This window comes from Chiloscyllium punctatum, chromosome 44, assembly GCF_047496795.1.
Source record: "Chiloscyllium punctatum isolate Juve2018m chromosome 44, sChiPun1.3, whole genome shotgun sequence".
NCBI classification, from domain to species: Eukaryota; Metazoa; Chordata; class Chondrichthyes; order Orectolobiformes; family Hemiscylliidae; genus Chiloscyllium; species Chiloscyllium punctatum.
Genome location: NC_092782.1, coordinates 47,149,718 through 47,167,506, shown reverse-complemented (window position 1 = coordinate 47,167,506; position 17,789 = coordinate 47,149,718). Strand labels below are relative to the sequence as shown.

Here is a 17,789-nt window from a genome sequence, read left to right as displayed (position 1 = left end):
ACACAAAGTTACATTGGACAGAATAATGCCAGGAGGCATTCAACTATTTGAAAGCAATACTAACTACCACACCAGTTTTGGCTGCACCAAAATTTTCAAAATCTTTCAAAGTTGCTAGTGACATAGGAGTTGGAGCTGTACTGCTACAGAAAGATGAGGATGGGACTGAATTGCAGTTGGTTACTTTTCTAAGAGACTCAACATCCACCAGAGGAAATACTCCACGATCGAAAAATAACTATTGAGTTTGGTACTGGCATTACATTTTAATGTATATGTCACGAAAAATGTGTCAGAGACTTGTGTACACAGATCACAATTCTCTTACATTCTTAGAACACTTTAAAGACAAGAATATGAGACATTTTGTTGGAGGCTTATGATACAGACTTTTAATTTACATATCATACATGCTTCGGGTTGTAAGAATGTAATCGTAGAGGCATTGTTGTAGATTTAACTGATAAATTATAGATAAGACTGGTATCTATTCAATATATTGTGTAGGAAGACATTAATATGAACTTAAGGAATAGAGAAAAAAAGAAGCTATCTTTCCATTATGATGGTTCATTCTTTTCTTAAGGAGGGAGGTGTTATGAAGGTGTGGAGGTGTACTGTACCTTTAAGAGCGATGAAAAACTAGCAAGGACTGACAAAGCACAGAGAGTCCTGAACAAAGTAAGAATGTAACACTTGGCAAACAAGAAGCTATAGATGAGTTGCCATGAAACAAAAACAAATTCAAATTCAGCCAATCAGTTTAAATTATGCCCCAATATACTAAAATCCAATCAAATTTGAATTTAGTATTTTGATAATATTAAAACCAATGAAAGAATCTGATGTTTTGCGGTGTAAAACCAGACATTGTGAACAGTTAGAAGACAAACTGCCAAGGGCATCCACAAATACCAACTGCTAGTTGAAGAGCTCTCTGAAAGGTACCTGTCTACAAGGAGTTTGTGAAGCAGAACATCGAAGCTGACCTAGAGAAAAATCAAGCCCTCCATTTCTCCCTCTCATGCTGTCCCAAACGATACCCCACTGACACCCTCATCCGTCTGGGTGAACCGGTCCTCACCCTCCACAACTTTTCCTTCCAATCCCTCCACTTCCTCCAAACCATAGGCACCCACATGGGACCTAGCTATGCCTGCCTATTTGTCGGATATGTGGAACAGTCCATCTTCCGCAGTTACACCGGCACCAGCCCACACCTGTGCCTCTGCTACATCATTGACTGTATCGGCGCCATCTTGTGCTAACCACAGACATATATTACAAGCCCACTGATTCCCACAGCTACCTAGACTACACCTCCTCCCACCCAACCTCCTGTAAAAATGCCATCTCTTATTCCCAATTCCTCCGCCTCTACCGCATTTATTCCCAGAATGACCAATTCCACCTCAGAAAGTTTCAGATGGCCTCCTTTTTCACAATTGCAACTTCCCATCCCACGTGATTGACTATGCCCTCCAGCACATCTCCTCCACCATGCACCACTGCCCTTGAACCCCCACCCCTCCCAAAGCAACAAGGGCAGAACCCCCCGGTCCTCACCTTCCACTCCACCAACCTCCGTATACAACACATCATCCTCCACCACTTCCATCACCTCCAAATGGACCCCACCACCAGATATATTTCCCTCCCCACTCCTAGCAGTGTTCCGAAAAGACCATTCCCTCCGTGATTCCCTCGTCAGGTCCGCACACCCCACTCCTGGCACATTTCCTTGCCACCGCAGAAAGGTCAAAACTTGGACCCACACCACTCCCCTCACCTCCATTCAAGGCCCCAAGGCATTCTTCCACATCCGTGAGAAATTCACCCACGCCTCTCCCAATATCATCTACTGCATCCATTGAACCTAGTGTGGTCACCTCTACATCGGGGAGACAGGATGCCTTCTTGCAGATTGTTTCAGAGAACATCACTGGGACATTCGCACCCACTAACCCCACTGCCCTTGGCTGAACACTTCAACTCACTCTCCCACTCTGTCAAGGACATGCAGGTCCTGGGCCTCATCCACCACCAAACCATTACCACCCGATGCCTGGAGGAGGAACGCCTCATATTCCACCTTGGGACCCTGTAACCACACGGGATAAATGTGGATTTCAACTGCTTCCTCATTTCCCCTCCCCCCCCCACAAATCCCAGTCCCAAAACTCCAACTCCGCACCACCCTCTAGACCCATCCGTCACTACCCCCTCTGATCTATCACCTTCTCCCTCACCTTCATCCACCTATTGCTTTCCCAACTACCTGTCCCCAACCTAACCTCCTCCTATTTATCTCTTAGCCCCGCCCCACAAGCCTCATTCCCGATTAAGGGCTTATGTCTGAAACGTCAATTCTCCTGCTCCTCGGATGCTGCCTGACCTACTGTGCTTTTCCAGCACCACACTCTCAACTCTGATCTCCAGCATCTGTAGTCCTCACTTTCTCCTAGAGAAAAATCTACAAGTGGAAAATCTACAAAGCAGAATCAACAAAGCTGACTGTTTTTTTTAAAACATAATTTTTTTCTGTTAATCTTAATCAGGATTTTTCTTTTGGACTAGTATTGTAGAGTAGGAGGTAAAAGATAGGTTTATGGGAAAGGAATTGTAAATAGTTGTTGGTTTTATTATTCTCACTTGAACTTAGAGAATGAAATTGTTAATTTTACTTTAAATAGTGACCTCTGGGATAGTTCTTTGCCTCTCAAATTTTAACAGATTATGGCATGAGGTGACCTTTTTCTGCTTAAATTAGCAGAGGCGTTTACCCAGTGTTGTAAAACTATACTCCGTCAAATGCTAACCTTGATGTCAAAGTCTGTCATTCTCATCTCACAGTCTAAATGAGCAACTTTTAAGTGCTAAATGTAGACTTGCTTCCAACTGCTATCACTGTTTTTTTCAACAGAAATTTGTTTATACTTTCCTTAATGTTTCCCACCCTATTCTTTATCATCTGGTCTGTTATTTCACTCTCATCTCCAAGATCTTTCAGTATGGACTTCATGATTGTTTGAAGCCATTCCTGGTTATACTCCTTGCTTTGAGAGTGTAACTCATTTATCTGTGTTTCAACCCGGAGTAACAAATCTTCATCTTCTATGATTTTAGTGACAATCTTCAGATGCTGTTGCACCTCTTTGATTTGTTGAATGTTCTTCAGTCCATCGTCACTGAATTCATTTACACACAAACTGAAAATGGGAAGACAATTATAATTAGCAAAAACGTTAACCATTCATAAATCCTCACAAAATGTGTGATGATCAGAAATATCAGAAAGAACTGTATAGAGGAACAAAGAAAATCAGAGAAGGAGTAGGTCATTGGATCTCTGAGCCTGCCCAACTATTCAACTAGATCATCGATGAACTTCGACCTTAATGTCATTTTCCCATTCTACAATGCTTAAAATACATGTCGAAACTGTGGAATTTGTCATGATACCACTAAAGATTCCTGGGACAATTTAATCACTGGGGCAACCTAAAGTGCCTTCTGCTGGGATTAGGCTTTTCAGCAGAAACACAGAAACTAGGTGCAGGAGTTTGGCCTTTTCAGCCTCCATCACCATTCAATATAATCATGCAATCTCAATATCCCATTTTCGCTTTGTCTCCATACTCCTTGATCCCTTTAGGCACAAGTGCCGCATCCAGTTCCCTCTTAAATATATCTAGTGAACTGGACCCAACAGCTTCTGATGGGAGACAACTCCACAGGTTCACAACTGAGCGAAGAAATTCTTACACATCTCAGCCCTGAATGGCTTACCCCTTATTCTTAGACTGTGACCCCTAGTTCTGGACTTACCCAAAATCAGGAACATTTTTCCCGCATCTAGCCTCTTCTGTGCCATTGGGATTTTATATATTTCTATGTGATTCCCCATCATTCTTCTAAATTCCAGTGAGGACAAGCCCATTCGATTCAGTTTATCCCCATATGTCAGTCCTGCCATCCTGGGAGTCAGTCTGGTGAACCTTCGCTGGACTCCCTCAATAGCAAGAATGTCCTTCCTCAGACTGGGAGGCCAAAACTGCACACAATACTCAAGGTGTGCTCTCACCAAGACCCTGTATAACTGCAGCAAGACATCCTTACTCAAATCCTCTTGCTATGAGGGCCAGCATAACATTAGCTTTCTTCACTGCTTGCTGCACCTGTACAATTGTTGAAATTCATACATGTGTTCTTTAAATGTTTGCTATTTCCTATCCACCATCAACCATTTAAGTATCCTTGGTGAGTTCATCCGAGATAATGCACGCCTCATACCATCAAAATTAGCTTTCTTTAAGTTCGGGCCCTACTTTGAGATTTAGTGGTGTCACTCTCCATTGTAATGAAAAATTCTACCATACTTTGGTCATGCTTCCCCAAAGGATCTTGCACCACAATGTTGCTAATCAATCCTCTCTCATTACACAATGCCTAGTCTAAGAGGCTGCAAATTTTGTTGGGGTGGAGGGTTGCTGTGTTAGGCAGGCTGCAAAGAAGAGAGAACAGCTTTAAATATGTCAAAGCAATACTTAGATAACTGGCAACCAGAAAAACTTGAAATCACAGGCAGCTTGATTGCTCAGAGGTTAGCATTGCTGCCTCACAGCACCAGGGATCAGGTTCAATTCCACCCTCAGGTGACTGTCTGTGTGGAGTCTGCACAGTCTCTGTCTGCAGAGGTTTTCTCCGTGTTCTCCGGTTTCCCCTCCACAGTCCAAAGATGGGCAGGCTAGATGGATTGGCCATGAGAAGTGCAGGGTCAGGGTAGGATTTTCTTGAGAAGGGCGGTGTGGATTACATAGGCCATATTGGCCTGTTTCCAGGCGGTAGGAATTCTATGATTCACTGAGGCAATGAATTCCTCACAAATAAATGAGGAATCTCTCATTTAAGTGTGCAAAAGGTACGAATCTACTTAATGGGGGAAAATGTAGTGGATGTTATTGTAAGCAAAACAGTGTTAATTGTTAAGTTTAAGTCTGAGGCTAAGATCTGATAAAAGGGGCAGTAACTGCCTGCTTAAAATGTTCCATAATTAACAACTCTCAATGAAGATTTATCACAAAAGCAAAATAAAAGTCCATCACTGACATCGTTATTATCCTACGTTGGATTTTGGTTTCTCACTTTATTTTTTCCAATGCTCATATCCACATCATTTCCTCTTTTTTAAAATCTAAAATACCTGTCCTAGACTAACATTTTTCATTACCTAAGTGAATATCAAATTTTATCACGTTATGATCACTGTGATTTAGAGGTTTCTTTATGCTAAGTTTACTGATCAATTCTGTCTCATTACACAATTCCAAGTCTTGAATAGCCTACATGCTGGTCTACGACAGAATATATTATCCTAAAGCTGGTTGGAGTCAAGTTCCCAATATACTTGCGTTATTTATCCTGCTTTTATTATCCCAAACCCACACACTGTTTCTTTTTTAAAAATTCCTTCAAGGTTTATGATCTGTTCTACAATGTTGATTTATCTCCTTTCTCAGTTGGTATTAGTATGACGCCTTCAATTCAGGGAACTTGCGAGCAGCTCACATTGAGAGCGCGCTTGCTTTCCATGATTTTATAATAAACACTGTATTTGCTTCCTATTCCAGTCTTGAAGAAAAAAATCCTCTGACAACAGATTAAGTACTCCTACATAATGGTACAGAAAAGATAAACTTTCTTTGTGAAAGTAATTTGGCACTAATCATTTCACCACTGATAAATAATCCAGACACTTTAGGGTGGAGAGTGAGGTCAAATGTTTGTGGGGGGAGGGATAAGATAGCAGGCTAGTATTTGCATTATGTTTCCAACAGTTTGCGTTCATTCACCATTCCAACTAACCGGAGTCAGTAATGATGCATATGCATACATTTGTTTGTTACTTTACAAGAAATTACATATTTACATAAAATATTTACATTCATGTGCCAGCACACATGCTACATACTTACTAGAGCCTCTCAAGAGTTGTATTGTAACTCAGGTAATCAACCATGTTTTTTATACCTTCATCTGTAATCTTATTATCATACAAACGAAGAGATTTGAGCCTTTGGTTTCTTGTCAAAGCTTTCCAAAAAAACTGAGCTCCTCTGGCACCAAAACAGTTTGTGCCACATCTAAATGAAACAAGAAATTCAGAGACAGACATGACAATGATCAGATTTTTTACTAAACTTGAACAAATTCTTTTTAAAAAATGATATGATTTAAGTACTTACGATAATGTCTCAATTCTGCATTTTGGGTCTTGAAGAATGTCACTCAAAATCTCTGCTGACTTCTCAGTCAGTTTGTTGGAGCTTACACTGTAATATAAGATAGTAAAGACACTCAGTTTTGAATACTTGCCAAATAAGGATCATAGAGTCATAGTCATAGAGATGTACAGCATGGAAACAGACCCTTCGGTCCAACTTGTCCATGCCTACCAGATATCCCAACCCAATCTCGTCCCACCTGCCAGCACATGGCACATATCCTTCCAAACCCTTCCTATTCAAATACCCATCCAAATGCCTCTTAAATGTTGCAATTGTACCAGCCTCTCCCACTTCCTCTGGCAGCTCATTCCATACACGTACCACCCTCTGTGTGAAAAGGTTGCCCCTTAGGTCTCTTTTATATCTTTCCCCTCTCACCCTAAACTTGAGCCTTCTAGTTCTGGACTTCCACACCCCAGGGAAAAGACTTTGTCTATTTATCCTATCCATGCCCCTCAGGATTTTATAAACCTCTATAAGGTCACCCCTCAACTTCCGACGTTCCAGGGAAAACAGCCCCAGCCTGTTCAGCCTCTCCCTATAGCTCAAATCATCCAATCCTGGCAACCTCCTTGTAAATCTTTACTGAACCCTTTCAAGTTTCACAACACCTTTCCGATAGGAAGGAGACCAGAATTGCATGCAATATTCCAACAGTGGCCTCACCAATGTCCTGTACATTTGCAATATGACCTCTCAATTCCTGTACTCAATACTCTGACTAATAAAAGAAAACATACCAAACGCCTTCTTCACTATCCTATCTACCTGCGACTCCACTTTCAAGGAGCTATGAACCTGCACTCCAAGGTCTCTTTGTTCAGCAACACTCCCTAGGACCTTACCATTAAGTGTCTAAGTCCTGCTAAGATTTGCTTTCACAAAATGCAGCACCTCGCATTTATCTGAATTAAACACCATCTGCCACTTCTCAGCCCATTGGCCCGTCTGGTCAAGATCCTATTACAATCTGAGGCCACCTTCTTTGCTATCCACTACATCTCCAATTTTGGTGTCATCTGCAAAATTACTAACTGTACCTCTTATGCTCGCATCCAGATCATTTACGTAAATGACAAAAAGTCGTGGACCCAGCACTGATCCTTGTGGCACTCCACTGGTCACAGGCCTCCAGTTTGAAAAACAACCCTCCACCACCACCCTCTTGTCTTCTACCTTTGAGCCAGTTCTGTATCCAAATGGCTGGTTCTCGCTGTATTCCATGATATCTAACCTTGCTAATCAATCTCCCATGGGGAACCTTGTCGAACACCTTACTGAAATCCATATAGATCACATCTACCACTCTGCCCTCATCAATCCTCTTTGTTACTTCTTCAAAAGACGCAATCAAGTTTGTGAGACATGATTTCCCATGCACAAAGCCATGTTGACTATCCGTAATCAGTCCTTGCCTTTCCAAATACATGTATATCCTGTCCCTCAGGATTCCCTCCAACAACTTGCCCACCACCGAGGTCAGGCTCACCGGTCTACAGTTCCCTGGCTTGTCTTTACTGCCCTTCTTAAACAGTGGCACCACATTAGCCAACCCGTGTCTTCCAGTACCTCACCTGCGACTATTGATGATATAAATACCTCAGTAAGAGGCCCAGCAATCACTTCTCTAGCTTCCCACAGAGTTCTAGGGTACACCTGATCAGGTCCTGGGGATTTATATACCTTTATGTGTTCCAAGACATCCAGCACTTCCTCCTCTGTAATATGCGCATTTGCAAGGTGTCACCATCTATTTCCCTACATTCTATATCTTCCATATCCTTTTCCACAGTAAATACTGATGCAAAATACTCATTTAGTATCTCCCCCATTTTCTGCGGTTCCACACAAAGGCCGCCTTGCTGATCTTTGAGGGGCCCTATTCTCTCCCTAGTTATCCTTTTGTCCTTAATGTATTTGTAAAAACTCTTTGGATTCTCCTTAATTCTATTTGCCAAAGCTATCTCATGTCCCCTTTTATCATCTGACTGAAAAGAAGATATTAAGAAGAGCAGCACTGTTAGGGGAACAAGCTCTGGCCAATGACAAAAAAGGAAAATTTTTGTATTAAGTATTATTAGGTAAATATGATCTAGCAATGGTTTTAAATAGTTTAATTTTTAAGAGATTCTTTGTTACTGTCTTGGAGTGCCGAATACACAAAAATGTCTTGATTAAACCATCCTTTCAATAATGAGCTTCGCTATCTGTAGGTCCATTTGGCACTGGTCTGCATGTAACACCTTCAAGGTCATGAGGGAAAGGAGACAGTGGATTCTGTGAGCAGACTGTTAAAGTCATTTCGCAGATTTCCTTAATTACCCTGATGTACTTCTCTAAGGGATGATCTGTCTGGTTAGCACGGAATACAATACTTTTCACTGTATCTCAGTATACGTGACAATAATAAATCAAATCATCTCCAGGACACAAGCACCAAAGTGCGGAATGACTGGGTGTCAGAAAGACACACTACGTCAGGCCCTTTATACACATCCAAAGTCTCTGAGTCTCTCACGGGAAGTGTGGTGATGAAGACACTGTCATTCACCTTCTGTGGAATGTGCCTTTTCAAAGAAGGCCTGGGAAGGTGTCAGTGATGCAATACTCTGTGCTCTACAGGTTATCCCCAGGGACATACACTGAGATAAACATCAAACAAAGAACTGCAGATGCTGGACATCTGAAGTGGTTTCAGTGGAAGGCACTCTTTGGTCTGCCAGAACCTTGTTGGTCCTCTATTGCAAAGTTGTCACAGCTGTGGATTACAGACTGGCACATTCTAAGGTCAGAACCATGTGCTCAGGGACACATTAAAGCTTGAGGCAGCTGCCCACAAAAACACAATGGGGATAGTTTCACCATCTAAAAACAGTCAGCCATAGTGCACCAAAGGGCTGTTAAATTATGGAATCATCAGGCTGTATGCATGTCATTGAATTCATCGAGTGAATGCCATTGCATTGTCATGAGATTCCTAAGGATGCAACATACTCTATGGAGAAAAATTGCAAGTACTATTGCACTTTCCAGAATGTCTGATTTGAAATGTTTATGTTTATACACGTTTTACGAATAAAGTACATTTTTGGACAAAATACCTGTAACAACAGAGGAAGCAAAAATGGAAATTGCTGGCAAAACTCTGTGGGTCTGGCAGCATTTGTGAGAAGAAAGCAGAATTAACGTTTTGAGTCCATTGACTCTTCATTAGGGCATAGGAAGGTTGTATTGATACGAGAATAAACAAGGATATAAAGTTTCTAAACTGATGTAATTGTTAGGCCTCTTCAAAACAATAGATATTTGCCCTGTAGCTCCTGGCCCCACCAGAGATAAGAAAAAAAGAAATTATGTATATTCATGTGACACCTTCATGGACTCAGGATTCTCCAAAACATTTCCAAGCTGATGTAATACATTTCTAGTATAGTCACTGCTATTTTACAGATAAACATATCAGTCAATTTGTGCCCAGTGAGATCACACAGATCATAATCAACAGCAAAACAATTTATATCTACAAAGCAAAGAATTCCAATAATCTTCAGAGTGACATCACAGAATAAAATTTAATTCTGAGTGGCATAAGGAGCATTAGATCAGATGAACAAAATCAATTCCAACTTGGATTTAAGTCTTTGGGAACTGGTCACTGTCCAATTCTTCAGTTTTACTCGGAACACAGAAACACTGGTATGTGGAAACTACCAGTTCTGCTGAGACAGAAAAGATGATTCAAGAGAGATTTCTAGCTTCTGGTTTGTCTTCTTTACTGATTCATGATGATAAAACAAAAGTATGAGACCAGAAAGGGAACCAATAGTATCAAAGTCACTTAATCCTTTCAAAGCCTATTTGTCCAGTAATTAAGGCAATCAAACAAAAACCGAAATTGCTTGAGAAACTCAGCAGGCCTGGCAACATCTGTGAAGAGGAAGTAGAGTTAACGTTTTGAGTCCAATGACCCTTCTTCAGTACAAGGGAGCAAATTCTATACCATAGCACATTTACAGCTGAAAGTTGGAGCAATAATTTGGGATGCTGAAGAAACCAGATTTAGATGAGTCTGGATATCTCGAAGTGTTGAAGGGTTGGGCCGGATTGGAGAGGTAGGTAACAGCAGGGCCTTGGAAACAATGAGAATGTTAAAATCAACTCAGAAGGGTGCGGTCATATAGATGAGAGGAAGCAGAGGGTCACCTTTGTGCTCTAGATGATTCTGGAAGGGTAAGCAATTTTGGCAGAAGAGATTACAATCTAGCAATCAGTGACTAAATCAGGTGTCTGCCATATCCTTTCAAACCAAGCTCTGTTGTTTTTGCAGCAACTATTGGCACCACAATCTACAATTCTTTCACATGAAATTTGGAAACTTGATAAAGTCAACACCCGAGTACTTTGACTAACTTATAATCCTGAGAGAAAGTGAGGACTGCAGGTGCTAGAGATCAGAGTCGAAGAGTGTGGTGCTGGGACAGCACAGAGACTGCTCCTAACTGGCTGTGCTTCTCCAGCACCACAATCTTCGACTTACAATCCGGAGAGCTGAGTTGTGACCAATTTCCAGCTTGATTTCCAATTGAACCGTGTTTAAATGATCAGAATATAGCTGTCATCAATTTGAGTTTTGCCAACAAGAAAGTTGATGGACGTTGATGGACTGGAGGAGTCATACATTTCCATCCTTGGTTTCACAGATCTTTGCTTAATAAGGCTGTATTTCCATTTCATTTTTTAAAAACTATTATCTCTGCAGAGTGATTGGTGTCCTGTGTGTTTGAGAGGTTTTATTTTGTGATTGAAAAGGGACATTATTCTAATTCTGGATTAGAGTTTATATATTAGCCAATCCTGCCACTTTTGTTAAGGAAGGTTTTGTGTTGGAATAATGGAATATTTTCATTTTACTGAAGAAATATAGTGCAAAATTACTTTAATTCTGAATAATGGTGCAAAGGGAAAAAATTTGCTGTTTTGTTGATTGAATTTAAATGTTATGTTTGATTCATGACTTGGGGCTTAATTAACTGCACATTCGTCCTGTCATGATTATAGCAAATACATAATTAAGTTTATCTGAGATTTACAGCAGACCTTGCCATCAATGTATTTTACAGCAAACTAACCAAACAGTAAGGCAAACAAAATGAATTTAGAAATACTTTTTTAAAAAGAATCTCTGAAATATAGCAGAAAGACCTATAGCAAAGAAATCCAATCACATATTGCAGTGTAATTTTCAGGCATAATTGATGGGATATTGTACAACTTATCTCCACGACTGGACGTGACACAATGCAGGCATTAAATTTGATCAGGGCAGAACTGAAGCAGAAAATGCGCGACAAAGGGAAACACAGCGAAAGATGGTACAGGGCAAAGCACCCAAATGCAAGATTTTATTCCTTGCAGATTGTAAACCTGTTCCTTTAAATTCTTATGAATGATATTACTCACAGAACAGTTTTGCATTTGAATAGCACATCCTTGAGCTGTTTTATTCCATCGTCCGCTATAGTACAGAGTCTTAAATCCAATTCTTCCACAGCAGAATGACGGAGACAGTAACATAACGCAGAAAGGTCTAGTCGGCTCAGAGAAATGTTGAAAAAATCTACATGCTTGAAGTGAGGAGATACCTCTGTTGTTATAGTTGAATCATGCAATTCAAAAAGACAATGCATTAAATTCAGCAGCTTGGACTTTTTGCAACTTCGTTCAAGACATTCTTTGAACCAAGTCACTAGAGCTCTGGCTGTAGAATGAGTGAGTGAAGCATTACAGTCCCACAACTTGCTACCTCTTCTTGCTTTTAAGCAGCCCATGAGAAACCTTGTGAAATTGTACAGCATCTCTGTGTGTTCAGCCTTAAATGATCTCAAATAGTATTGGCTTTTTTGATTCTGTGGTGTTCTCCCAAAACACCAAAGATCCAGACATTTGACCAACTCTTCAGCGTCATCTTTCAGTGAAGTTGCACAATACAAAGCTGCAAAATATTCCTTTAGCATGACATGGCAGAACTCAAGGATTCTTTGGCCTTTATACTCTTTTTCCAAGATAAGATTTGAAAAATACTTTGAAAGAACATCTGGATCTATTTCATAGTGACACATATCATCTATTTTTATTTCAAGTTTCCCTGACAGCAAATTGTTGAAGGACAGTTCCCCCAATTTCAGGATAGTATCTTGAAGCAATTTGTCTTTCTGTTCAGCCCCAGAGTTTTCAATAATGACCACTGACTCGTCAGATGTCCTGCAGTGAACCAGGCTATAAAGGAACAGCAAGAGTACTTTACTGTGCGTCATTGACATATCTGCCATCACAGTGTGACTGCCGTTACATCTTTCCAAAATATTGCACAGGATATAGCTGTTGAGTGGATTTGACATCAGGCAGTTGATGGTCTCATATTTAATCACGTGTTCATACATTCCTGCTGCGCTTTGTTTTCTCTGAAAGAATATTTCACAATATCCTTTTAACTGATCGTTGGTAAACCCAGAGATAATAAGGATGCAATCAAAATACTTCTTGTGAGATTCAAGCTGCTCAGTATTCCATCGGGAGGTAACCCATACCTGTGCTGTCGAAAGGAGATCTCCTGCAATGAGTCTGTAAACAAGAATATTTACTTCAGCCTCAGTGTCTATGTTAAAATCGCCATCCAGTGGATTACATTGCAACTGATTGCTGAATTCATCCAGTCCATCCAAAATGAATAATACATCCTCAGGGTTACGAAGAAGTTCTGTTAGGACTGATGACAATGACTCAAACTGCTTCTTAAGCAGTTTCCGGAGAGTCGTCTTTCTTTCAACTCCATTGAAGTCACAGCATCTGAAAACAATGATGCACCTTGGTTGACTTAGCTGAGATTCTGCCCACTCTTGCTGGATGCTGGCTATAGCCCAGCTTTTCCCCACTCCTTTGTCACCGATCAACAGGACTCGCTTTGAAGGGTAGTTTGCTTTCTGCGGCAATGACAGTAGTTGTGCAGCTTTCACTCCTGGCACAAAATCTGGAGCAAGACCTGTGATCTGTTTCATGGGAGAGGTGATATCGATTATTCTGTCAAGTAAGCTGTAGGCTTTGGCCTTCCCATGTGACATTTTGTCAAATTCTGTTCGATTTTTCAAAATGTCCTTTTTGTAACTTTCAATGACATCTGGAAGGAAATGGTTGAAATTCTCAATACACAAAGTGGGAAGAAACAGTTTCATTCAGAAACAGGCACCAGGCATTCAGTCACATATTCAGCTTTCATAAATGTCCACCTCCCTTTACTTCAAATTCTAAACATTTATAGCATTTATATGTTCATTTTCAGCACTTAATATCTGGGGCATGATTTTAATGGCTAAGTGGGAGCAGGAACTCAGATGGATGAACCCATCATTTCCCGACACCATATTATCTGTTTAGAAATTGGACTCCCATTTAGTTTGCAGTTAGTCATTTTCCTGAAAGATAAAATGTGTCAGGGTACTATACCTGTCTTGCTGTGGTTCCCCGTCATCTGTCAGCAACACTGGAACCAGAAAATTTCAACACAGAAGTTCACTAACTCTTCTGGCAGAAAATAAAACCCTTGTGGGCAACATGTGGCTTGTATATCTACACGATGGCCTCTACTAGACAGTTTATTCCAACGCCAAAGATCAACACCTCCCCATTTGCATGACATAGACAATTTGGGCACTCAGTACTCTATGTCATTAATACCTTGGTGTTCAACATGGCAAGATCATCACCACGGAAGATGCCAGAACACAAAAATCTGATGTTAAACTGGTGTAATGTTTAAGCTTCACATTGGTACGCTTTAATAAGCAGGTTTGGAAGAGTATTCCAAACATTTTTTTTTGAAAGGGAACATGAAAACCAAGTCAGACTTTTCATCAGAGTAGCGTGGGAAGGAACATTCACATAACATTATCACAGTTTTTAAGTTCTACCTCCTTCCCTATTCATCTGTGAGTGATTCTGAAGGAATTACAGAAATGGTTTCATAACAAAGTAAACCTGGTAGGTTACTGGTCTTTTAATATGTTTCCAAAGCACTTACATAGTTTTAATCTATATTTTTTATCTCCTTTAGTATATAGAGATAACGGAACCAATATTCCAAATTTGTTTAATCAGTAACATTCTATTCTTTCCTCGCTAATTTACTAAAACAAATGTTATCACAATCCTCTGAAGATTACGTTGGTTTTTTGGTAGAAATGCTTCAAATAGTTAACAAGAATACCAGATTTACTTTGTAGTTGGCTGTAGTGCCATCATATATGTTAGAACCTAATGAGAACACAAAAGAGAACTCAGTTCATTACCTTCTACAGTCTTTTCCAGTAAAGGCACATCTAGAAAAGAAAATTAAGCTTGAGTTAATGTCTGCTTCTTAAGGGCGATATCATTTACTGTCAATATTTGTTAGATTCACCAAGTTACTGGGCGGGTTTTCTATATGGGCATAGGGACTCCACAGTTGGGGCCAAAAGGGCCCCAACAAGCCAGCACTCTTGGGGGGCCATTTGCCCAGCTGTGATTTTCCCAGTGGTGGCCAATTGATAGGATAGATTTGCTTTCCAATTCGAAACAACAGATTGATTCTTGCAGCTGCACGGCCTGAAAGAGACCTCCACTATAGAAGATGGGATGGCATTGGGAAAACACCATGTTGGCCAGCAGTGACACTTGCCTGTCTGTGAACTCTCAGTCACTGGGGGAGGGCTAAACCTTCAGGCCACTCCTGTATATGTGAAGTTCAATCCTGCACAGAATTCAATGTAATGACAACAATTCGATAACCCTGTCCATAAATCACACTCAATCAAACTGAATCTCACTTTTTTTTTGGCTGATTGTAAGTTGCGTCGAGTTTTTTTAAAGAGGGTTTTTCACCATGTGGCCTAGTGAGATTTCTTGCCTGATCTTGCCAAACTTGTTTTATCAATGATTCACCCCACCTATATGGCACCTGTCACATTGATTCTGGCCCTATCTTACAAGAGGCCATTTGTGGAACAACTCGGCATTGACTATATGTTTGCCAAAGGGCTAGGGCATCCCTGGTGATGGTGCCATGTTAGAAAGGCCAATGTGCACCTGAGTGAGGGCTAGCATTCTCATGCTGCCCTTCTCTGTTATGGATAGAATTTGAACATGCTGGAGAAGGGCAGATGCTGCTGCAATTCTTTGAGAAACACCTAGAAGTCCTGGTGGATGAATGGTGCAAAGTTAGGGGCATCCTCTTCCTGAAGACGAGTAGGGGGAGTCACAACACCAGACCTTGGCACCCTGGTCTGAGGTTGCCACCTTGGTCAGTGCAGTCTTGACAGTGCAGATGAACAGCCTGCAGTAACGCAAAGTCAATGATCTTCTCTGCTCTGCTAAAGTAAATGTCACACCTCGATACTTCATAATGACTCTCTCTCCTGTTGTACCCATCTTCCACCAAGGCTCAAGCTGTAATACTCTCATAACTGTATGCCTCATTTTCCTCATTTACTGTCATTCCTGCCCAGTCTCCCATGCCTCTAATTCTGCAGAGTTTCTAAGTTGCCTATGCATTTCCTTGGAAAACCTCACCAACTTAAACCACTGCCCCCCCTCTCCTCCCACCGCTCCCGCACCCCCCCCACCCCACCACCACCACCCCACACCAGCACGAACAGCATTGCCATCCATTTTCAGCTCACTCAATCCCTCCTTTTGTCTCCAGACAGGCATCACTAAGCCCATATGAGTAGTGAGGTCCACAACATTAGAACCTGAGGTGCCATGAAAGTGAGATCTGTCTTTTGCAGAAGACTTAGATCACTCCTGCATGTTTATGACTAAAGTATATTTTTGAAATTAAAATAAACAGTCATTTCCTGCCAACTGAGTACAGAACATTCTTCATTCTAAAACCCTCTCACAGTAGCCCTGAAATCTATCTCATTCATTGTTCATTATTTCTAACCAGTCGCAGCGACATGTTGTCTGCCTTTTGTCTTGCAGCACAATGTTCACCACCTCCCTGGAGAAATGGCTGGGTCAGCCAGAAGCTACCTGCTCAACTGAAAACACTGACACCTCAGTGAGAATGTCAGCCACAGAAAGTGGAACATTTGCTGGTGAGCACCTCACTGTGACAGCTGGCTGAGGATGAAACTGCTCAAGCCTCTGGCATTCGGAGGCCTGCAGGAGACCAAGTGCCTGCTTAGCCCCAGGTAGGAGGGGACCTTTTGGTGTTGACAATCAGGGACATCATCCACATACACAAGCAGCAACGGAATTGGCAGCAAGGCATGTGGAAGACAATAGCCATCAATGCCCAAAAGCCTTAGGAGTGCAGCTATGGAGGAGATTGTCTGGCTGCCTCTATGGACAGTCGCACTGAAGAGCCAGGTCCAGCACCCTCCGAGTTTGCTGGAGAGGTGTACTCACTTGGATTCCAGCCACTGGCCCTCAAAACTGAAGGTGTGATGACAGGGGGATGGGGAACCTGCCCCCATCCTCAAAAGGAAATAGGGCAGTGCCAGGAGGCACCCAACTGGAGGAGGAACCACACACACAAGCACCTCAGAATCTCCTCCCAGATTACTCCAGAAGTGGTTGGACCCTCCACCTCCACCCTGCCTGCACACCCTTTGACCCTTGGAAGTTAAAGCTAGGAAAAGAGTCCTCTTGCCCTTGGCAAGAGAAGTCTGGGAAAGCATCTCTGGGCCATCCAGACACAAACACCCCAGGACATCCTGACCAAATCACTGAGCTCCACTGCCAAGCAGAGTCCTTCCACCCCTCCTGCAGAATCAGCGATTACACCGAGATGTAGAGACAGGGCACTTTGCTGGCACAGGTGACATTGCACATGTGTGTAAAGTGTCACATTTGTATCATTTTCCTTGTTTTGACACCACATCTGTTTCTTTGAGTCTCTGTTTAGCCCTGAATATAACTATGCCAACAGAAGGACTAACTTCATATTTACACAGGATACACCATGGACCAATATCTGTATTGAGAGTCTGCTGCAGTAATCAGAGGTAGGATGAACCAAGTGTATAGAGAAGAATGGACTTTGCTGATTCCATTACCCCTCGTCCTAAAACATCCCTATTCATTGCCTGGCCATTTTGTGAATGGTTGTTAGGTGAGATCCAGGCAGGGAGGAGTGCAGCATACAAGGAGCTAATGCACTAGGCGCCTCCCTCACAGGCTCAGACACTGATCCCACCCAGTCTCAGTGCGGTTGCAGCCATATTCTTTCCCATTGTGTACTTCCAATTTTCCCTAACAATGGAAGGAGAGGGCAGGGTTGATGGTGTTCAGGATCCCAACATGTCTGCTCCCTCTCACAAAACAGACTGCATCCTTCTTCCTTTGTTTATTTAACTCTTCTTCGTTTAACTTTTGAATCAAATCCATTTCTTCTTTCTCTGGCTGCGGTGATGGAGAGAGATTGCAGAGAACTGTGGTCATGTCCATTCCTACTTGCCATAGCAG

General features: G+C 41.7%; 1 protein-coding gene across 3 annotated transcripts in view; it reads right to left on the bottom strand.

Moving 5' to 3' along the window:
- Window positions 1-259: 259 nt before the first annotated feature.
- Window positions 260-17,789, bottom strand: part of LOC140466954 (NACHT, LRR and PYD domains-containing protein 1 homolog) — a 32,442-nt gene continuing 14,912 nt past the window's right edge. For all 3 annotated transcript variants that reach the window (XM_072562825.1, XM_072562826.1, XM_072562827.1), the window contains exons 6-10: window positions 14,630-14,659; window positions 11,748-13,461; window positions 6,246-6,332; window positions 5,976-6,143; window positions 260-3,209 (exon numbers count right to left, since the gene is read on the bottom strand). In XM_072562825.1, the coding sequence (XP_072418926.1) occupies window positions 2,870-3,209; window positions 5,976-6,143; window positions 6,246-6,332; window positions 11,748-13,461; window positions 14,630-14,659 (2,339 nt within the window). In that variant the 3' untranslated portion in view covers window positions 260-2,869. The remainder of the gene's footprint in view (window positions 3,210-5,975; window positions 6,144-6,245; window positions 6,333-11,747; window positions 13,462-14,629; window positions 14,660-17,789) is intronic.